Genomic DNA, 19,523 nt, shown 5'->3' on the forward strand with positions numbered 1-19,523 from the left:
ATTAATATTAAAATTCAAAATGGCGTATCTTCAACAATTTTGAATTTTTTTTTTAAATTTGGGGGAAAGAAGTCTCTTATATAGAACTATAATCCCACGAAGTTTTGCGAAAATCGGCAGACCCTTTGCAAATCGTGATATTTCTGACGTGAAATGCCTCATTTATGATTCAATTTTATTTATGATCCAATTTTTTTATTCCAGACACATTAATCTGATTTGCAAAAAACGCTAACTTAGATTATCGAGAAAGGAAAAGAAACAGCAGTTAAATTACGCGATTGTCTGAACAAGAGGAGCGAAGAAAAACATAAATAATCAAAGACGGATGGTGGAAGCTCTCAAAATCTGAGTTTATGACTCCAAGAGAACGAGGGGTTGACGTTCTCGAATTTCTGAAGAAGTGTATTACCATTAAAAGTAACCACACAGAGCAACATAAGTCTTTGATGAATAGAGGTACTATTTCACATATATTAAAAAAAATCTTAATTTTAGGTCATTCTTAAATTTTTCCCTGTCTGTTCTAAAGTAACACCTAATGATATATGGGTGATTCTCCGCGTAGCGCACAATTTAATGTCCCTCATGTTTTTTAAGAAATCAGTTTCATATATTCTAATAAATTCAACGTGGATAACTTATTTCCATGATAACAAATAAAAGTCTATAGTCGTTTTCATTTAAAAGTTTATAATTTTACTTGAAAATCTGTTTTAAGGTGCCAAAACGTCATGGTGTAATCAGTCCCCACTACCATTTCATATATAAAATGTTATTTTTTTAGTAAAATATAATAATAAATATAATGAATATTGACATTTTATTATTGTCTAAATTAGTAGAATTGAGAAAAACAAAATACTTATGGAAATAAAAATTTATTTTAAATTATTTTTGTAGATATTTCTTGTCCCTCGTTTTCGCGTCATGGTATCATCACTTTGTAAAATTGCCTAATTTACATAAAAAATCAAATCAAAAAATTACTTAACATTAATAAAAAGCATTAATAAACTCTCCTAAGTAAATTACTAAAAAAGAAATTAATAAAAAAATTTATTTTTCTCTTTTATATGTGTTACAAGCATGAAAGTTGCATAGGGAATCACAGAATCGTCATGGTCGAATCATAATATATTTGCAATAAAATGAATAATTATTTATATTTTACCTCAAAACAAGTTTAGTAGTATAAAGTAAATGAAAACAAAAAAAGGGAAAAAAAAGAATTTTTGAAATCGATAACAATTTGCTTAAAAAATAAGTTTTTCTTGTGCGTCATGGTCGAATCAGAGCGTCATGGTGTAATCAATTTTACATGGGTGTTTATTTTAAAAAAGAAAATTATAATTATTTTGTCTGGCCCATCACGAATATTTCGTTCTTGAATATTGAACTTTAAAATTCTATATCGACTTTTACTTAATTTGAAAAAAAAATTTCAAAAATAGTAAAATCCAAATTGTGCGCTACGCGGAGAATCACCCACATATCATGTTAGGTGAAACCAGGCCTAAAATATCAATGTTATCCCCTAGTTCTTCGATTTTAATGATAATTAGTAAAATGATAAAGAAATATATGGTGTATTCCACGTCAGTTCAACACAAAAAATTTTATTAGGTTTTGGGATTCGGTTGAAATCGGGTAAATTATATCCTCTGGTAGTAATAAATAAAATCCCCAAGCGATTTTAAAAAATTTCAAAAATTGGCGGACATATTGGATTTTTAATTTTTTTGTACTTTTTTTTGAAAAATATATATCTCTGCTTGTTCTTAACGGATTTTAGTTTATGACCTCTTAAATTGTTCGTATTGAAATATACTTTTATTTAGAAAATTAAAATTAAGAAAATTATTTAAATTTTTTGTTTAAAAAATTAATTTAATTTTTTGAAAAGCCATAGAAAAAATATGCTACCTTCAATTTTGATCATTTTTTTACCATTTGTAGCCATAAATGTGTTGAACTTGTCCTGAAATTTTCATCGTGGGACAGCCAGTAAGGGAAGTGTTCCGGTTGTGGGCACCTTTTTGTTTTTGCCTCATAACATTTTTTCATGTGCATATTATACAAATATATATGTGTACGAATTTAAAGCTAGAGGTCTAAGGTGACTGTTAGTGAAGGAATTAAATTTATTCCTTTAAATAAAAAAGTTTTATTAGAAATTTAGTGAAATGGGAATTTTTTGACAAAAAAATTTTTGTACCCGGTTGTGGGCACCCTTGAAAAATCCGCTAAAAATGGAAAAATATTAAAAGAAACCAACACAAATAAAGAAGAAATGAAAGTTTCTTTATTTTAAGAGAATTAGCCGGGATAAAGAACAAAAATGATGACACGTTTTCACACTATGCTCATCGCTAACAGAAGCATAATGCTTGCATGTGCAGTAGCTAGTACGCATAACATAACGCACTTCGAATGCACTGAACGACTATGTTCATTGCATTTAATGGAGTTTGCGGCTGTCACTTTCCTTGGCAGAAAGTTTAGATAGATGAGACAGTAGTCCTCATCATTCTCAGATGGTAGAGCTTCCTTAACATAAAGGTGCCCACAACCGGGAATGACAGTCATTTTTTAAAAAGACCAACACATTTTGTGATGCAGGATTTTGGTTAAACACGAAGGTAAATCACAAAATATAATGACAACACTGCAAAGAAAAAATTTAACCCTTTTTTCTGAACGAATCTACACCCATATGTTGCTCTTTGAAAACAATACAAAATTACTTTTTTATTTATTTAATGCAAATTTTCTTTATCATGCTCACAGCTATTACACAAATGCATATATTTGTTTCGTTATCAATACGAAAAGTCCGTATTGTCAACGAACACGACTTGCAATACTTAGTTCAGTAAAGTCTGCTTGCCGTCGAAGTTTACGTAGGGGTGCCCACAACCGGAGGGTGCCCACAACCGGAGCACTTCCCCTAGTTTTTGAGAAAAAAAATAAAACGTAAATCCTCGCATAGCGCTGTAGCGCTCAGTTTTAATGCCGCACGATTGTAAATGGAATTTTAATGACAGTACGAGTTTTTATTAAACTTAGAACTAAAATATGATTTTTTTATAGACTAACGAAAAACTGGGGTGGTTTGGTACCCCAGATTTGAAACAATTGTAAAAGGTTACCTTTTTTGTAATTTTTTTAATTTGTCAACAATGTGGCTAATTTAAAAAAATTAAACGGATTTTAAAAGGTAAATAGAGACAATTTTATTTTGATTAAGGCAACTTGAAAATTTAAATATTATTTACAATATATACAAATGTTAAATGATTTTAAAATAGAATCAAAATCATTTATTACAAAGGAGGTTTCTATTTTTTACGGGGGAGTTTCCGAGGTCTTACAGTTTTTCTTTATTTACCTTTTAAAATCCGTTTAATTTTTTCAAATTAGCCACATTGTTGACAAATTAAAAAAATTACAAAAAAGGAGAACTTTTACAATTGTTTCAAATCTGGGGTACCAAACCACCCCAGTTTTTCGTTAGTCTATAAAAAAATCATATTTTAGTTCTAGAGTTAATAAAAACTCGTACTTTCATTAAAATTCCATTTACAATCGTGCGGCATTAAAACTGAGCGCTACAGCGCTATGCGAGGATTTACGTTTTATTTTTTTTCTCAAAAACTACTGGCTGTCCCACGATGAAAATTTCAGGACAAGTTCAACACATTTATGGCTACAAATATTAAAAAAATGATCAAAATTGAAGGTAGCATATTTTTTCTATGGCTTTTCAAAAAATTAAATTAATTTTTTAAACAAAAAAATTTAAATAATTTTTTTAATTTTAATTTTTTAAATAAAAGTATATTTCAATACGAACAATTTAAGAGGTCATAAACTAAAATCCGTTAAGAACAAGCAGAGATATATATTTTTCAAAAAAAAGTACAAAAAAATTAAAAATCCAATATGTCCGCCAATTTTTGAAATTTTTTAAAATCGCTTGGGGATTTTATTTATTACCACCAGAGGATATAATCTACCCAATTTCAACCGAATCCCAAAACCTAATAAAATTTTTTGTGTTGAACTGACGTGGATTACACCATATGGGGCATTTTCAGTAAAAAATTCACTCAAAAATTTTTTTGTATTAAAACAATTTTTTTCGAATTCTATATGAAAAATAAGTAAATACGTGTTTTTTTATTTTTTTATTTGATCAAAATTATAAAAGTTATGATTTTTTTAAATTTAACATCTTCGGAAGCAAAGGATTTTTGAAACACTTTTAACTCCGTTATACCAAAAGATAAAAAATAATGTAATATATGAAAATAACTTGTTTTTTCTTGAATATTTCAAATATGTAATAAAAATAACTTTAATAAAGCGAAAACATTAAATAAATTAAAATTTTGTCTAACATGTGACTTTTCTCAAAAGCGAAGTAATCGATTTTCGATTTTTTTCCTTCATTACAACCGCTGAAAAATAAAGAAATTTTTCCCACTTATGCCAAAGTGGTGTTCTTTAGGGTTCAAATTATATTTAAAATTATATCAGTCGTTGCACAAATTTTACAGAAGGAAATTGAGAATTTAACCACAAAACATTAGTTTTCTTTTGTTTTTGAAAGTTAAATTTTGAAAAAGTGTAAAAATCGAATAAAACTCTGTGCAACTACTGACATAATTTTAAATATAATTTGAACCCTAAAGAACACCACTTTGGCATAAGAGGGAAAAATTTATATATTTATCAGTGGTTGTAATGGAAGAAAAAAATCAAAAATCAATTACTTTGCTTTTGAGAAAAGTCACATTTTAGACGAAATTTCAATTTAATTAATGTTTTCGCTTTATTAAAGTTATTTTTTATTACATATTTGAAATATTTAAGAGAAAACAAGTCATTTTCATATATTACATTATTTTTTATCTTTTGGTATAACGGAGTTAAAAGTGTTTCAAATATCCTTTGCTTCCGAAGATGTTAAATTTAAAAAAATCATAACTCTTATAATTTTGATCAAATAAAAAACACGTATTTACTTATTTTTCATATAGAATTCGAAAAAAATTGTTTTAATAAAAAAAATTGTTAAGTGAAACATTTACTGAAAATGCCCCATATGTAAATGCAATGCCTAGAAGTAATTTTTAAAAATACCACTTTTTGGAATTTACGGGATTTTCAAATTTTTTTTTTAATATTGAAACCGATATATCTCACAGACAAGTGAATGAATTTTAATGATTTTTACACATATTACTTATTATATAGAGACATATAAAAAATTATATGACCAAGAAAAACAAATTGTTTAAACAAAAAAAAATTATTTTTAATTGTTTTTTTGAATTTTTATTTTATAAAAACTCTAAATCTATAATTATGCATGTCAAGCATATTATTTTGTCTATTTTGTCATTTATTTTTTCATATCCCTCCTTTCTCATTTTAAAAAACCAGTTTTTCTATTAATAAAAATAAAACATTAGTAGTGGAGATTGGGGTATTGTGGGACGCACTATTTCTCAGCTCAATATCTTACACCAAAAAAAAATTTTCTTGTCAGTAGAAGGTCTAGACTGACACATATCACAGTCAGTTTACAAAAATTATCATTTATCTAAAAGAAATTTCAGTTTTACCAAAGAGTGCAATTTTATGGTTTTTAAAAATGTTGGGGAATTGTGGGCCACTGCCTAAACTGAGTTCAAAATGAAAAATAACGATGAAATATATTTATTAAATGATTATAAATATTAAAAATATTTAAAATGTTTAATTATTAGTTTAAAAATCTGCCCGCCCTTCGGGCGGACACATTCTCATCCGCGCTTCGTGCGGGGGGCTTGCTTCACTCGCAAGTTTCAGCGCGCCTCGGGGCGCGCTCCGAGGATTATAACGCGCTTCGCGCGCAAATAGCTCGCTTTACTCGCAGTTGTCCTAGACCGATGTGCATTATTTGCGTTCTTTATTCTGTTTCCTATATACGTTTCCTGAAACCATTTTTTTTTTCTTAAAGTTACTACGACTTTAAGGATTACATTCTCATCACATATTTTTGTTTGCTGATAATTGCCAGATTAAGTGAACTTAATGCAAATTTTTGTTCTTGCTGTTAGAAAATATGAAAATATTTTTAATCACTAATTATCTTTGCAGTAAAATGGTTTGCCTAATAAGAAGGTACAATATTTTAAAAATACAAGTATCAAGTTTTTTGCATACGTGATTTGAAGTGCTAGCTGCAAATAAGGGACAAACGCAAGGCTTGGATGGGATACTGCCAGTGAGGTAGTAGTGACAAACCTTGAGCCGCTTACTGCTACCTGACTGGTATTATCCCTTTCAACAACGCGTTCGTCCCCTTATTGCAGCCAGCACTTCATTTCTAAATAACAATTATTTGTTTAAACTGTTGCTAAAATTGATAAAATTATAAAATTTCTTCATGTTTTTTTGCCCAACTTCAAGAAGAAAACTACTAAGAACATTTTCTATAAGTTTAATTGCAATTAGAAGGGTACAATATATAAATAATTCAAATTGTTTATAAAATTGTTTTTTTGAGTTAATAATTTTTTTAACTGTTGTAATATTTTGTTAATGCAAAAAATGGTCAAAAGAGTAATTTTGTTGTCTGGCCCAAAAACTTAAAAAAAAAAGTTTTTATGAAAAAATGTTATAAAGAAAAGTTGTTTGTATTTTCCTAATCTAAAAGAATATAAAGTTAATACTTTGAAATGTGAAAAAATTGAATTTTCAAAATTTTGAAACTAGTGTAGTTAATGGCTGGTTAACAAACTTAGCATATGTAAAAATGTCGGAGATAATGGAGTCAGAATATTGATTTTTTTTAAAAAAGCGCACAAAAAATATATATATTCATCATGAATCTAGTTTTAATAATGAATGAAATTATTTTATTCGTTTTGGCGCTATCTGCAGATGTAAATTTACCACGGAATATAGTAGACACCGTGATCACGTTTGTAAATAACTTTTCGTGTAAAGTTTATATTCCGTCATTAAAAAAAGACATTTTAAATGTGTTAGAAAAGGAAAATGTTGCTAATTCTACGTTAATTGAAATAAACGAATGTTTTGATAAATATGGTAAATTATTTGAAAAAGTAGATACAGAAGCTAAAACATTTCAATTTTTTAGAAAAAAAGGATTTATTGATGTAAATGAATTTGTTATTGGTAGGACTTTCACAGAACGAATAGTAAATAATCTTAATGTACTTGTAGCAGAAGATTTGTATGGAGTATGTATTCCCCTACGGAAAAGTTTAAAGTTATTTTTGGAAATACCTGGTTTGTTTACAAAAATATTAGATTACATTAAAAAATTAAATAAGGAAACTCATATCATAACAAATATCATTCAAGCTAATTTATGGAGAAAAAAGTACTCTCAAAACTTTGCTGATGAAATTGTGTTACCTTTGTACATTTTTTATGATGACTTAGAGGTAGGAAATGTTTTGGGAAGTCATGCTGGTACCAACAAATTTGCATCCGTTTACGCAACAATTGCTTGCCTTCCCCCAGACATAGCTTCAAAATTAAAAAGCATTATTTTTTATTCCCTACTACATTCAGAAGATAAAAAAAAAGTTCAAATGAGAAAGTATTTCAAAGTTTAGTCGAAGAATTAAATTTTTTAAGTACTAAGGGAATTTTATTAAATGTTAAAAACGTATTGACACGTGTTAAATTTCAATTAATTTCAGTTTTGGGAGACAATCTGGGTGTTAATGGGATTTTTGGTTGTGTAGAATGTTTTATTGATACATATTTCTGTAGGATATGTAAAGCCACATCGAGTGAATGTTCCTTAATGTGTGAAGAAGATATTTCGAAATTAAGAATTAATTAATTAACAATAATTTTACTGTTTTAAATTAGTGATTGATAAAAAAATTTGTCTTATATTACTAATTAGAAATTAAACTTGTGCCTAATGCAATTCATAAACAAACTTTCTAATTCGAAAATTTTACTAAAAAAATTTATTTAGTCAAATATTTCTTCCAATTTTTTAAAAAAAAATTATCACTATAAATATTAAAGTTTCATTTACATTATTATTTGTTAAATAATGATAAAATTTTGAATAGCACAAGACCTTTCAGAAGTCATTTAAACAATATTTTATTTAGATATTTTTAAGAAATCGTCATTTTCATTGTTTTACAAAAATTTGAATAACTTCTGAAATAATGAACACTTTTTAATGATCTTAGGCTTATTTTTAAGGTAATTTTCTACAGTATGAGAGTAATTTACAGGCAGGTCGTTAAAGTTAGACAAAAAAATTCAAGAAATTCAAAATAATTTTTTTGTTCTAAAATCTATTATATAAAATATATAAAACATGATATGATGTAGATTTTTCAAGCTAATTTAATAAAAAAATATGTTTGAATTTTAAAAATAATTTTTCTGTTAATAATATTGTTTCAAATTTTTAAAATTTTTTTTGTTCAAGTTTGACGACTTCCATGTTCTAAGAAAAAAATTACACATTAGAGCTTATATAATTAATTCTCATTATGTAGAAAATCACCTTTAAAATAAGCCTAAGATCATTAAAAAGCGTTCATTATTTTAGAAGTTATTCAAATTTTTGTAAAACATTAAAAATTACGATTTTTTAAAAATATCTAAATAACATATTGGCATATCAATATTATTATTACTATTGTTAATAAAATAATAATTATTATAATGTAATAATTAATAAGTATATAATACTAAATATTATTGTTATTATAATATGAAATATTAGTAAATTCAAATTGTTGATATTTTTTTTTGATAAATAACCACAAAAGAATTTATAGGTTAACGGTGAGAATGTGCGAATGAATGTGTCAAACTGATGGCTCTTATAAAGAACAACATACATCCCATGCGTCGGGGACAACATAGGTCCCCAGTTATAGCACGCCCGAAGCTGGCAAAAGAGAAAGCATTTACCCCTAACCTATAATACATCCGCTGTACTATAGGTTGTGCAAATAGAGCGCCGAAATTTTTTCCGTGCGGGGTCGCTGATTAATTATTGCTCTTCTAATTGTGATCATTCGAATTTTTTTTTATATATTTTTAATAGCCTACGTTCCCACCCGCCTTATCAAAAAATCGAAAAATGTGAAAAAGTAAAAAAAAATGCATAACTAACAATTTTTGACCAAATTTTTTTTTCTTTATCTGAAATTAAAGAGGGATCATTGCTTTTCAAATTATGGCCATTGCGAATTTTTTAAAATAAACTTTCAATAGTCAGCGTTCCCATCCGCTCGTATATTAGAAAAACCGAAAAATTTGAAAAAGTACAAAAAAACATTCATGACTCGAACAATTTTCTACCAAATTTTTTTTCATTGTCAGTAATTAAGGAGGAATTATTGCTTTTCAAATGGTAATAATTTTAAATTTTTTTAATAAACATTTAATAGCCAGCGTTCCCACCCGCCCATATAAAAAAAAACTGAAAAATGTGAAAATTTAAAAAAATCATATTTCGATAAAATTCTAATCCGAGCTAATCTAGCAAAACTGAAATAGGTTTTTGCTAGTTTCAATAAGTACTTTCAGAAACTGAAGCCAAAACTTAGTGCACATTTTATGTGTTGCACTGTGTTATTATCCGGTACACACTATTTGAACTCGACTGTCGATAAACCGGTTGTACTCGGAGAGGTTTTCTACAAATTTCCTTTCCACTGACGAGAAAACCCATTAGACGGGTGGTGGTCCAGGCAAATGCGAGAACTCCTAATTTCAAGCCGTTCTGTAAACGCAAAATTTAGTATTAAGTTTAATAAGGAAAATTTTTAAAGAGAATTTCGAAAATGTAAAAACACTTGTATAGACAAGTATGTAAGGCTGAAGACAGGATTATAAACCAATAAATATTACTGGACTCGGTTGTTGAGTTTCGTGAGATATAGACGACGATCCTTCGGGTCGAGTGACAAAATTCGACAGCGACAATCTCGCTGTAATTATTAAATGAATAACACAGGTTTACAAATTAAAAACTTTTTTTTGCCAATCGAACAAAACAATTTTTTTTCGAATAGTAGGTGTTTTTTGAGTAAGAAAATCATAGTTTTAATTTTTTTCCCTCGTGCAGTTTTTCTGTAGCTTCAAATTTTGCATTTTCGAGGTGCGACGCCACTTAAACTTACCTGTAGGAAAATTAGCTTGTCAAAATATAATAAATGAGGTATCATTGGAAAGGTTATTAAATTACCTTTCGATCCATAGGGCACAGAATAAAATTCAACAAAAATTGAGAGAGTTACAGTCGATTAAAGATGAAATTTCATGACAATTTTGATGATTTTTAGACATTTGAGTAACTTCTACTATTTTTTTCTACATCAGACAGGAAAGAATGTTTAGGGTTTAATTTTTTTATTGATAGACTATATCATTACACAAATTTTGAGCCCTTGTGGACCTCGATTGGATTAAAAATGACAATTCTACACTAAATTTAGTGAACGAAAATACATTCTTTATTCTTAGTATCCCTTAAACATTTGCAGCAAAAATTGAAGTAATAAAATTTAGTTAAGCTCTAAAGTTACTAAAATCATTAATAAAGGATTTCTGAAATCGTAGATTTCGAATCCAATGTTAGTTTTCTAAATTTCAAAATGGCGGATCCAATATGGCGGACAATTCGTTACTCGGGGGTTTTCGGGGTCGCTGATTACGAATCTGATGTCAGATTTCAAAAATTAAAAATGGCGAATCCATTAGGTGCGAATTCGATGGATTTTAAAAAACTCGTTCACCATTATGAATCCATCCTTTTCAATTTTCGAAATCCGACATCAGATTCGTAATCAACGACCTTGAAAACCCCCGAGTAACGAATTTAAGACGAATTTAATCGATTTTTAAAAACTTGTCCGCCATATTGGATCCGCCATTTTGAAATTTAGAAAACTAACATTGGATTCGAAATCTACGATTTCAGAAATCCTTTATTAGTGATTTTAATAACTTTAGAGCTTAACTAAATTTTATTACTTCAATTTTTGCTGCAAATGTTTAAGGGATACTAAAAATGAAGAATGTAGTTTCGTTCACTAAATTTAGTGTAGAATTGTCATTTGTTATCCAATCGAGGTCCACAAGGGCTCAAAATTTGTGTAATGATATAGTCTATCAATAAAAAAATTAAAACCTAAACATTCTTTAATGTTTGATGTAGAAAAAAATAGTAGAAGTTACTAAAATGTCTAAAAATTATCAAAATTGTCATGAAATTTCATCTTTAATCGACTGTAACTCTCAATTTTTGTTGAATTTTATTCTGTGACCTATGGATCGAAAGGTAATTTAATAACCTTTCCAATGATACCTCATTTATTATATTCTGATAAGCTAATTTTTCTACAGGTAAGTTTAAGTGGCGTCGCACCTCGAAAATGCAAAGAGGGACCGCAAAAAGTGCCCGTTTTTTGTACATCGACAATTATCACAAAACGTAAGTAAAAAAATTCGGCCAAAAATCTTCTTAATCTGCGTGAAAATTGTAGTTGATCATAATTCTTGGTTTTTATTTAAGGGTAGCCAAACTCCTAATTCAACCCTCTAAATATTTACAAATTATGAAATTCATACCACCATAAATTCAACAAAAATAATTAATTATCAACGGTAAAACTGATAAATAACTAAAATAAAAAATCCATTTTATAAAAAAACAATCTCAATTACCTTAAGATCCTCAAAATGCTTTTCAACCCCCAAAAAACTACCCCTATTTGAAAAATTGACCAAAATAAACACAAAAAAAATTATTACTCTCCAAAATCTTCATCAAAATTATAAATAAAATTAATTAACTAGTGAGACTTAATTTCCTTGCTAATGTAGATTAATCCACCCCTCAAAAACTACCCCTAATTAAAAAAATTTACCACATTACACATTTAAAAAATTATTACTCCGCAAAATCTTCACGAAAATTATAAATAAAATCAACTAACTAGTCAGACTTTAATTCCAGGCTAGAGTTAATCAATCAACCCCAAAAAACTACCCCTTATTGAAAATTTTATTATATTCCACATTTAAAAAATTAATACTCCGCAAAATCTTGACGAAAATTATAAATAAAATCAACTGATCAGCCAGACTTTTATTCCATGGTAGAATTAATCAATCAACCCCCAAAAACTACCCCTAATTGAAATTTTACCATAATACACATTTAAAAAATTATTAATGCGCAAAATCTTGACGAAAATTAAGAATAAAATCAACTAACTAGCCAGAATTTAATTCCATGCTATAGAAGATTAATCAACCCCCCAAAAACTACCCCTAATTGAAATTTTATCATATAACACATTTAAAAAATTATTAATGCGCAAAATCTTCACTAAAATTATAAATAAAATCAACTGACAAGCCAGACTTTAATTCCATTGTAGAATTAAGCAATAAACCCCCAAAAACTACCCCTAATTGAAAATTTTACCATATTACACATTTAAAAAATTATTAATGCGCAAAATCTTCACGAAAATTAAGAATAGAATCAACTAACTAGCCAGACTTAATTTACTTGCTAAAGTATATTAATTAACCCCTTAAAAACTACCCTTAATTAAAAAATTTACCATATTACACATTTAAAAAAATTTTACTTCTCAAAATCTTCACAAAAATTATAAATAAAATCAACTGGAAAGCCAGACTTTAATTCTATGGTAGAATTAATCAATCATCCTCTAAAAACTACCCCTAATTGAAATTTAACCATTTTACACATTAAGAAAAATTTTACTCCTCAAAATCTTCACGAAAATTATAAATAAAATTAACTAACTAGCCAGACTTTAATTCCATGTTAGAGTTAATCAATCAACCCCAAAAAACTACCCCTTATTAAAAATTTTACCATATCACACATTTAAAAACTTTTTCCTCCGCAAAATGTTCACAAAAATTATGAATAAAATCAACTAACTAGCCTGACTTGATTTACTTGCTAAAGTAGATTAATCAGCCCCTCAAAAACTACCCCTAATTAAATAATTCACCATATTACACATTTAAAAAATTTCTTTTACACAAAATCTTCACGAAAATTATAAATAGAATCAAGTAACTAGCCAGACTTTAATTCCCTGCTAGAGTTAATCAATCAGCCCCAAAAAACTACCCCTTATTAAAAATTCTACCATATTACACATTTAGAAACTTTTTACTCCGCAAAATCTTCACGAAAATTATGAATAAAATCAACTAACTAGCCTGACTTGATTTACTTGCTAAAGTGAATTAATCAACCCCCCAAAAACTACCCCTAATTGAAATTTTACCATATTACACATTTAAAAAATTTTACTCCGCAAAATCTTCACATTTAAAAAATAATTACTCTGAAAAATATTCACTAGTTAGTCGATAAAATTTATAATTTTTGTGAAAAGATTGATGAGTAATGATTTTTTAAATGTGTAATATGGTAAAATTTCAATTAGTGGTAGTTTTTGGAGGGTTGATTAATCTACTTTAGCAAGTAATTTAAGTCTGGCGAATTAGTTGATTTTCTTTATAATTCTCGTGAAGATTTTGCGGAGTAAAATTTTTTTAAATGTGTAATATGGTAAATTTTTTAATTAGGGGTAGTTTTTAAAGAGTTGCTTAATCTACTTTTCCAAGTTAATTAAGTATGGCTAGTTATAGATTTTATTTATGATATTCGTGAAGATTTAGCGGAATAAAGATTTTATATGTGTAATATGGTAAAATTTTCAATTAGGGGTAGTTTCTGGGGGTTGATTGATTAACTGTAGCATGGAATTAAAGTCTGGCTAGTTAGTTGATTTTATTTATAATTTTGGTAAAGATTTTGCGGAGTAATAATTTTTTTAATATGTATTGTGGTATTTTTTTCAATTAGGGGTAGTTTTTAAGGGGTGGATTTATCTACTTTAGCAAGAAAATTAAGTCTCACTAGTTAATTGATTTTATTTATATTTTTGATGAAGATTTTGGAAAGTAATAATTTTTTTTTGTTTATTTTGGTCAATTTATCAATTAGGGGTAGTTTTTGGGGGTTGATTGATCTTCTATAGCATGGAATTAAATTCTGGCTAGTTAGTTGATTTTATTTATTATTTTTGTGAAGATTTTACGGAGTAAAATTTTTTTAAATGTGTAATATGGTAAAATTTTCAATTAGGGGTAGTTTTTGGATGTTGATTAATTAACTGTAGCATGGAATTAAAGTTTGGCTAGTTAGTTGATTTTATTCCTAATTTTCGTGAAGATCTTGCGCAGTAATAATTTTTAAAATGTGTAATATGGTAAAATTTCAATTAAGGGTAGTTTTTGGGGGTTGATTGATTAATTGTACCATGGAATTAAAGTCTGGCTGATCAGTTGATTTTATTTATAATTTTCGTCAAGATTTTGCGCAGTAATAATTTTTTTAATGTGTTATATGGTAAAATTTCAATTAGGGGTAGTTTTTGGGGGTTGATTGATTAATTCTACCATGGAATAAAAGTCTGGCTAGTTAGTTGATTTTATTTATAATTTTTGTTAAGATTTTGCGAAGTAAAAATTTTTTAAATGTATAATATAGTAAAATTTTCAATTAGGGGTAGTTTTTGGGGGTTGATTGATTAATTCTACCATGGAATTAAAGTCTTGCTGGTTAGTTGATTTTATTTATAATTTTCGTCAAGATTTTGCGGAGTAATAATTTTTTAAATGTGGAATATAATAAAATTTTTAATAAGGGGTAGTTTTTTGGGGTTGATTGATTAACTCTAGCATGGAATTAAAGTCTGACTAGTTAGTTGATTTTATTTATAATTTTCGTGAAGATTTTGCGGAGTAATAATTTTTTTGTGTTTATTTTGGTCAATTTTTCAAATAGGGGTAGTTTTTTGGGGGTTGAAAAGCATTTTGAGGATGTTTAGGTAATTTAGAATGTTTTTTTATGAAATGGATTTTTTATTTTCGTTATTTATCAGTTTTACCGTTAATAATTAATTATTTTTGTTGAATTTATGGTGGTATGAATTTCATAATTTGTCAATTTTTAGAGGGTTGAATTACGAGTTTGGCTACCCTTAAATAAAAACCAAAAATTATGATCAACTACAATTTTCACGCAGATTAAGAAGATTTTTGGTCGAATTTTTTTACTTACGTTTTGTGATAATTGTCGATGTACAAAAAACGGGCAAAAAACAGGCATTTTTTGCGGTTCCTCTTTGAAGCTACAGAAAAACTGCACGAGGGAAAAAAATTAAAACTATGATTTTCTTACTCAAAAAACACCTACTATTCGAAAAAAAATTGTTTCGTTCGATTAACAATTTCACTGTAAACCAGTGTAATTTAAGTAAAGCAGTTTCATTTTTATAACAATAATAAAAGTAGATTTACTGCAAATAATTTTTTTTATTTACCTGGTTGAGATGGAATATTTGATTGACCATCATTTACAAATTTTCTCGATTTTTGTGCGGTTGGGATTACAAAAGGCGATACTGGGCTCGATTGTTGAGTTTCGTGAGATATAGCCAAAGATCCTTCGGGTGGAGTAGCGAAATTCGACAGCAACAATCTCGCTGCAATTATTAAATAAATAATTTAATTAACCCATTAACGCCCACCAGGACGCAAAATGTACCATGATTTCTCTCTTTCATTTCTCTCTCTTTTCATTTCCGACGTAAAATTTATCGCTCTTTTGAAATATGAAGCTAAAATTTGTTTATTATTAGCTCAAAAAAATTTATAACAAATTTATTGAAAAAAAACACACTTTTTCACGAAAAAAAATTTTTCAATTATTATTTTGACATGGAAAACTAAAGAATATGGTCTCCAAAGCACAAAATATCGCGTCCTCGAACTCTCAGCTATAAAAATCAATAATTACTTTTTTTTTAATTCAAGATAGCGGATATGAAAATGGACATTTTTCTAAAATGCAAAAGGCCGAAAAAAATTTCGGGTAATGTTTTTCAAAAGTTTTTAGATTTGCTTGAAAATGGTTAATCGGGGTTTTTGGGGTCGCTGATTACGAATCTAATGTTACTTTTTTAAAATTCAAAATGGCGGATCCAATATGGCGGACATATTTTTTTAAGAGTGATTGGATTTGCTTGAAAATAGTAACTCGGGGGTTTTTTGGGGTCGCTGATTACGAATCTGATATCACTTTTTCAAAATTCAAAATGGCGGATCCAATATGGTGGACAATTTGTTAAAAAGTGATTAAATTTGCTTGAAAATGGTTACTCGGGGGTTTTTGGGGTCGCTGATTACGAATCTAATATTACATAATTTATATTTAATTAAGAAGCTTCAAAGCCAGAAAAAACTGGAAAAAGTAAGGTTATGTTAAATAAAAAAATCAAGTTTTTAAAACATTTTTTGTTCCACTGTTGGTTAATGACAAAATTATATTATAAATATAATTAAAATAAATTATTTAATGATTTTTTTGCTTATTTGTTAATGTTACATTATTTTTACATGTACAGTGGAATTCTTTCGAAGATGTGCATTCGTGTAATTAATTTTTATTTTTGAGACCGAAAATGAATTTTATTAATTTTATAATTTAGAATAATTTACTACATATTTGTAAGTTTGTGTTAACCTTTATGGGACTGAGGAAAAAAACACCTTCTATGGACGGACGAGGTACCCGGGTACCTATGTTTAATTTGACGATTTCTTATGGATATTATTATTAATTATAGCAACTGAATTACATATTTTATAAACAAATTATGTGTATTACTATAAAAAATTGTTTTTTCAAATTTTTCATAATTTTTTAATAGAAATTTCAACATCTATTAGCCTGAAATGTACAGAGGTACCCGGGTACCTTGTCCGCCTTTTATGGGTGAAGAAATTTTGTTTATTTTTTCCAAATAAATAAATAAATAAGTTACATTATAAACAATATCAAAACACTTTGTATGGATAGATGTTAGATGCCAAAAAACCTTAGGTTAATACGATTTTCGAAATTATAAATAAAACCAATATGAAAGTGCAGAAGGTACCCGGGTACCTCGTCCGCCTTTTATGGGTGAAGAAACTTTGTTTAATATTTCAGAATAAATAAATAAACAAAGTACATTATAAATAATGTAAAAACACTTTATATGGATAAATTTGAGATGTCAAAAAACCCTGGGTCGCTACGATTTTAAAAAATATGAAAAAAATCAATTTTAAAATGCAAAAGGTACCCGGGTACCTCGTCAGTCCCATAAAGGTTAAAACTAAATTTGCTTGGTGGCCAAAAGACAAACTTGCCAGTGTACTAAATTGCCATTTGACTAAATTTGCTATAGTTTGTGTTACTCGGGTTGGAGAGAGTTTGTAGGTAAAACAGTTTTGCTGTTTACGATGATCTGTCAAACGTAAATACACGTGTTGAGCAATTAATTAATATTATCATTGTTATTTAATAAATAAATAAGTGAATAAATAAACAGTTTAATTAGTTTAGAGGAAAAATGAATTATTTTTTAGGTTTACATACAGACGAAATGGAACAAAGAGAACAAGAAAAAGAAATTGCGTATAAAGGTTAGTTTTACATTTAATTTTATTTAATAATTGTTTATAATAATATATAATAAATAATAATAAATATAATATAATTATAAATTATTATTATAATTATTATAATTATTATTATATAATATATTATATTAATTATTTAATAATAGTAGTACCTATTAATAAAAAATTAATTAAAATTGTTTTTTCAATATAAATATTTATAATAAATTAATTGTATAATTATATTACTATTAATGATAAATTAAATAATTAGACAAATTTAATTATTTAAATTGTTTTATTTTTTAACAAACATTTCTTATATTATAGGTTTAAAATTCCACCCAGACGATGAGTCAAGTTTGACACATGCCGGGGAAACGAGACACGAGTCTCCGGAAACTTTAGGAAATATTTTCTTTCAGCTCTTTTTTGAAAGAAAAATAAAGGGTTACATTGTTTCGGAAAAGGAATTAGAATTCGAATCAGTATTACAGGTAATTATTATTCTTTTTTGTACATATAAGAAAAATGAAGCAAATCAAGCTTGACACAAGATAGGGAAAGTCTGGAAATTTTATTAAAAGTACTTATTGGAAAAAATTACATTTTTATAATTCATAAGAAAATTCTGAATGTTTATGTCTTTTTTGTTTGCCTTGAAATTTTTAAATTACCCAGAATTTTAATACAAAACTTTAAATTTTTTCTACTTTTGACAGAAAGTCAATTTCTATCAAGAAATTATTGCTTGTAAATTTGCTTCAAGTCCGTTAAATATGATTAAGTAATAAAACTGCTTTTTTATATTTATAAAACAAATAATTTTTTCCTATGAAAATTAATCATTTCTTTTCCTTCTATGGTTTCATGGCGGTTGGCGAACTCGATCCACTGAATCGTCGATTGTGTTGTGTGAGAAAAAGCCAGACGTCGTAATGCAACTTACAGATCAGGGAATTTAGCCAAAAATCAGTTTAAATAAATGTAAGTAATTAGAAGTTTTTAATAACAAATATTTTTGAAAAATTTTAATTATTCATATTCTTCTGAAATTAATTAAATTTTTTAATTAATAATTAATTGTATTTAAAGAAAATTTTAATAAGATTCTACGTAAACTTTTAATTATTTCCATAAAATAATTGAAATGATGAAAATAATATTCAAGAAACGATATCTCGGACTGGTTAATTATATTTTTGTCAATAATTGGTCTGTAAATAGCCAGCAATTTTTCAGTTTTGGTTCGTAAAGTCAGTATTTTTAACTAGTTTCACTGGTTCGAAACCTGAAATTAAAAATTTTTCAAAACTTGGTTTTTTGAAAAACTTTAATTCAAATTACATTTAATTAAAGAATTTTCAATTGATCGAAATTTCGTAAAAATTTGTAACAATAACTGAAGTGAAACTTTTTTTCTATAATTTAAAACCGTCAGTTTTTTTCTCTTTTTGTTATTTTTCATCATTTCCAGTAGTTTCAATAAATTATTTTAACATCTACATAATGTTTTAGTTGAATACACCAATCGGCCACGATACCTTACAATTTTCCAAAATAAAAAAATCAATGTTTTGCATAAAGAGCTGTAAAATTTCACTGCATTTAAATTTTACCAACCGCTTCTGACAGAAATATGGTTAATAGATGTCAGCAACTATCTGCTTTTTAGAAATTTTGAAAAAAATTTTGATTTTTGAGAGAGAGATGCAAAAAACAATGTGTTCGCCACCATACCTTACACTCCCCTACTGTAATGTTACTTTGTAATATTATTAACAGGGTGTAACCAGGGCTAAAATATCAATGTTGTCCTCTAGTTCTTTGATTTGAATAAAAATTTGTAAAATGATAAAGAAATATATGTAAATGAAATGACTAGAAGTAATTTTTGAAAATATAACAAATTTTTGGATTTACGGGATTTTCAAAATTTG

General features: G+C 27.3%; 1 protein-coding gene across 2 annotated transcripts; it reads left to right on the forward strand.

Moving 5' to 3' along the window:
• Positions 1-343: 343 nt before the first annotated feature.
• LOC122505820 lies at positions 344-19,202 on the forward strand. 2 transcript variants are annotated; one of them, XM_043617667.1, is made up of 5 exons: positions 344-459; positions 17,551-17,607; positions 17,914-18,080; positions 18,514-18,570; positions 19,102-19,202. In XM_043617667.1, the coding sequence occupies exons 1-4, from the start codon at positions 357-359 to the stop codon at positions 18,520-18,522; spliced, it is 336 nt and encodes a 111-aa protein (XP_043473602.1). In that variant the 5' UTR covers positions 344-356; the 3' UTR covers positions 18,523-18,570; positions 19,102-19,202. The 2 variants fall into 2 exon arrangements, with proteins under 2 accessions (XP_043473602.1, XP_043473603.1); XM_043617668.1 differs by lacking the exon at positions 344-459 and adding an exon at positions 3,702-3,742.
• Positions 19,203-19,523: the final 321 nt, after the last annotated feature.

Source organism: Leptopilina heterotoma, unplaced genomic scaffold (assembly GCF_015476425.1).
Source record: "Leptopilina heterotoma isolate Lh14 unplaced genomic scaffold, ASM1547642v1 Lhet_372, whole genome shotgun sequence".
Lineage (NCBI taxonomy): Eukaryota > Metazoa > Arthropoda > Insecta > Hymenoptera > Figitidae > Leptopilina > Leptopilina heterotoma.

Bases quoted from the DNA above. Each gene is read 5' to 3' on its own strand.
- LOC122505820 (XM_043617667.1), top strand. From the start codon at position 357: ATGACTCCAAGAGAACGAGGGGTTGACGTTCTCGAATTTCTGAAGAAG. The intron at 460-17,550 runs GTACTATTTCAC...ATTATTTTTTAG, and splicing joins TAAGTCTTTGATGAATAGAG to GTTTACATACAGACGAAATG. The intron at 17,608-17,913 runs GTTAGTTTTACA...CTTATATTATAG, and splicing joins AAAAGAAATTGCGTATAAAG to GTTTAAAATTCCACCCAGAC.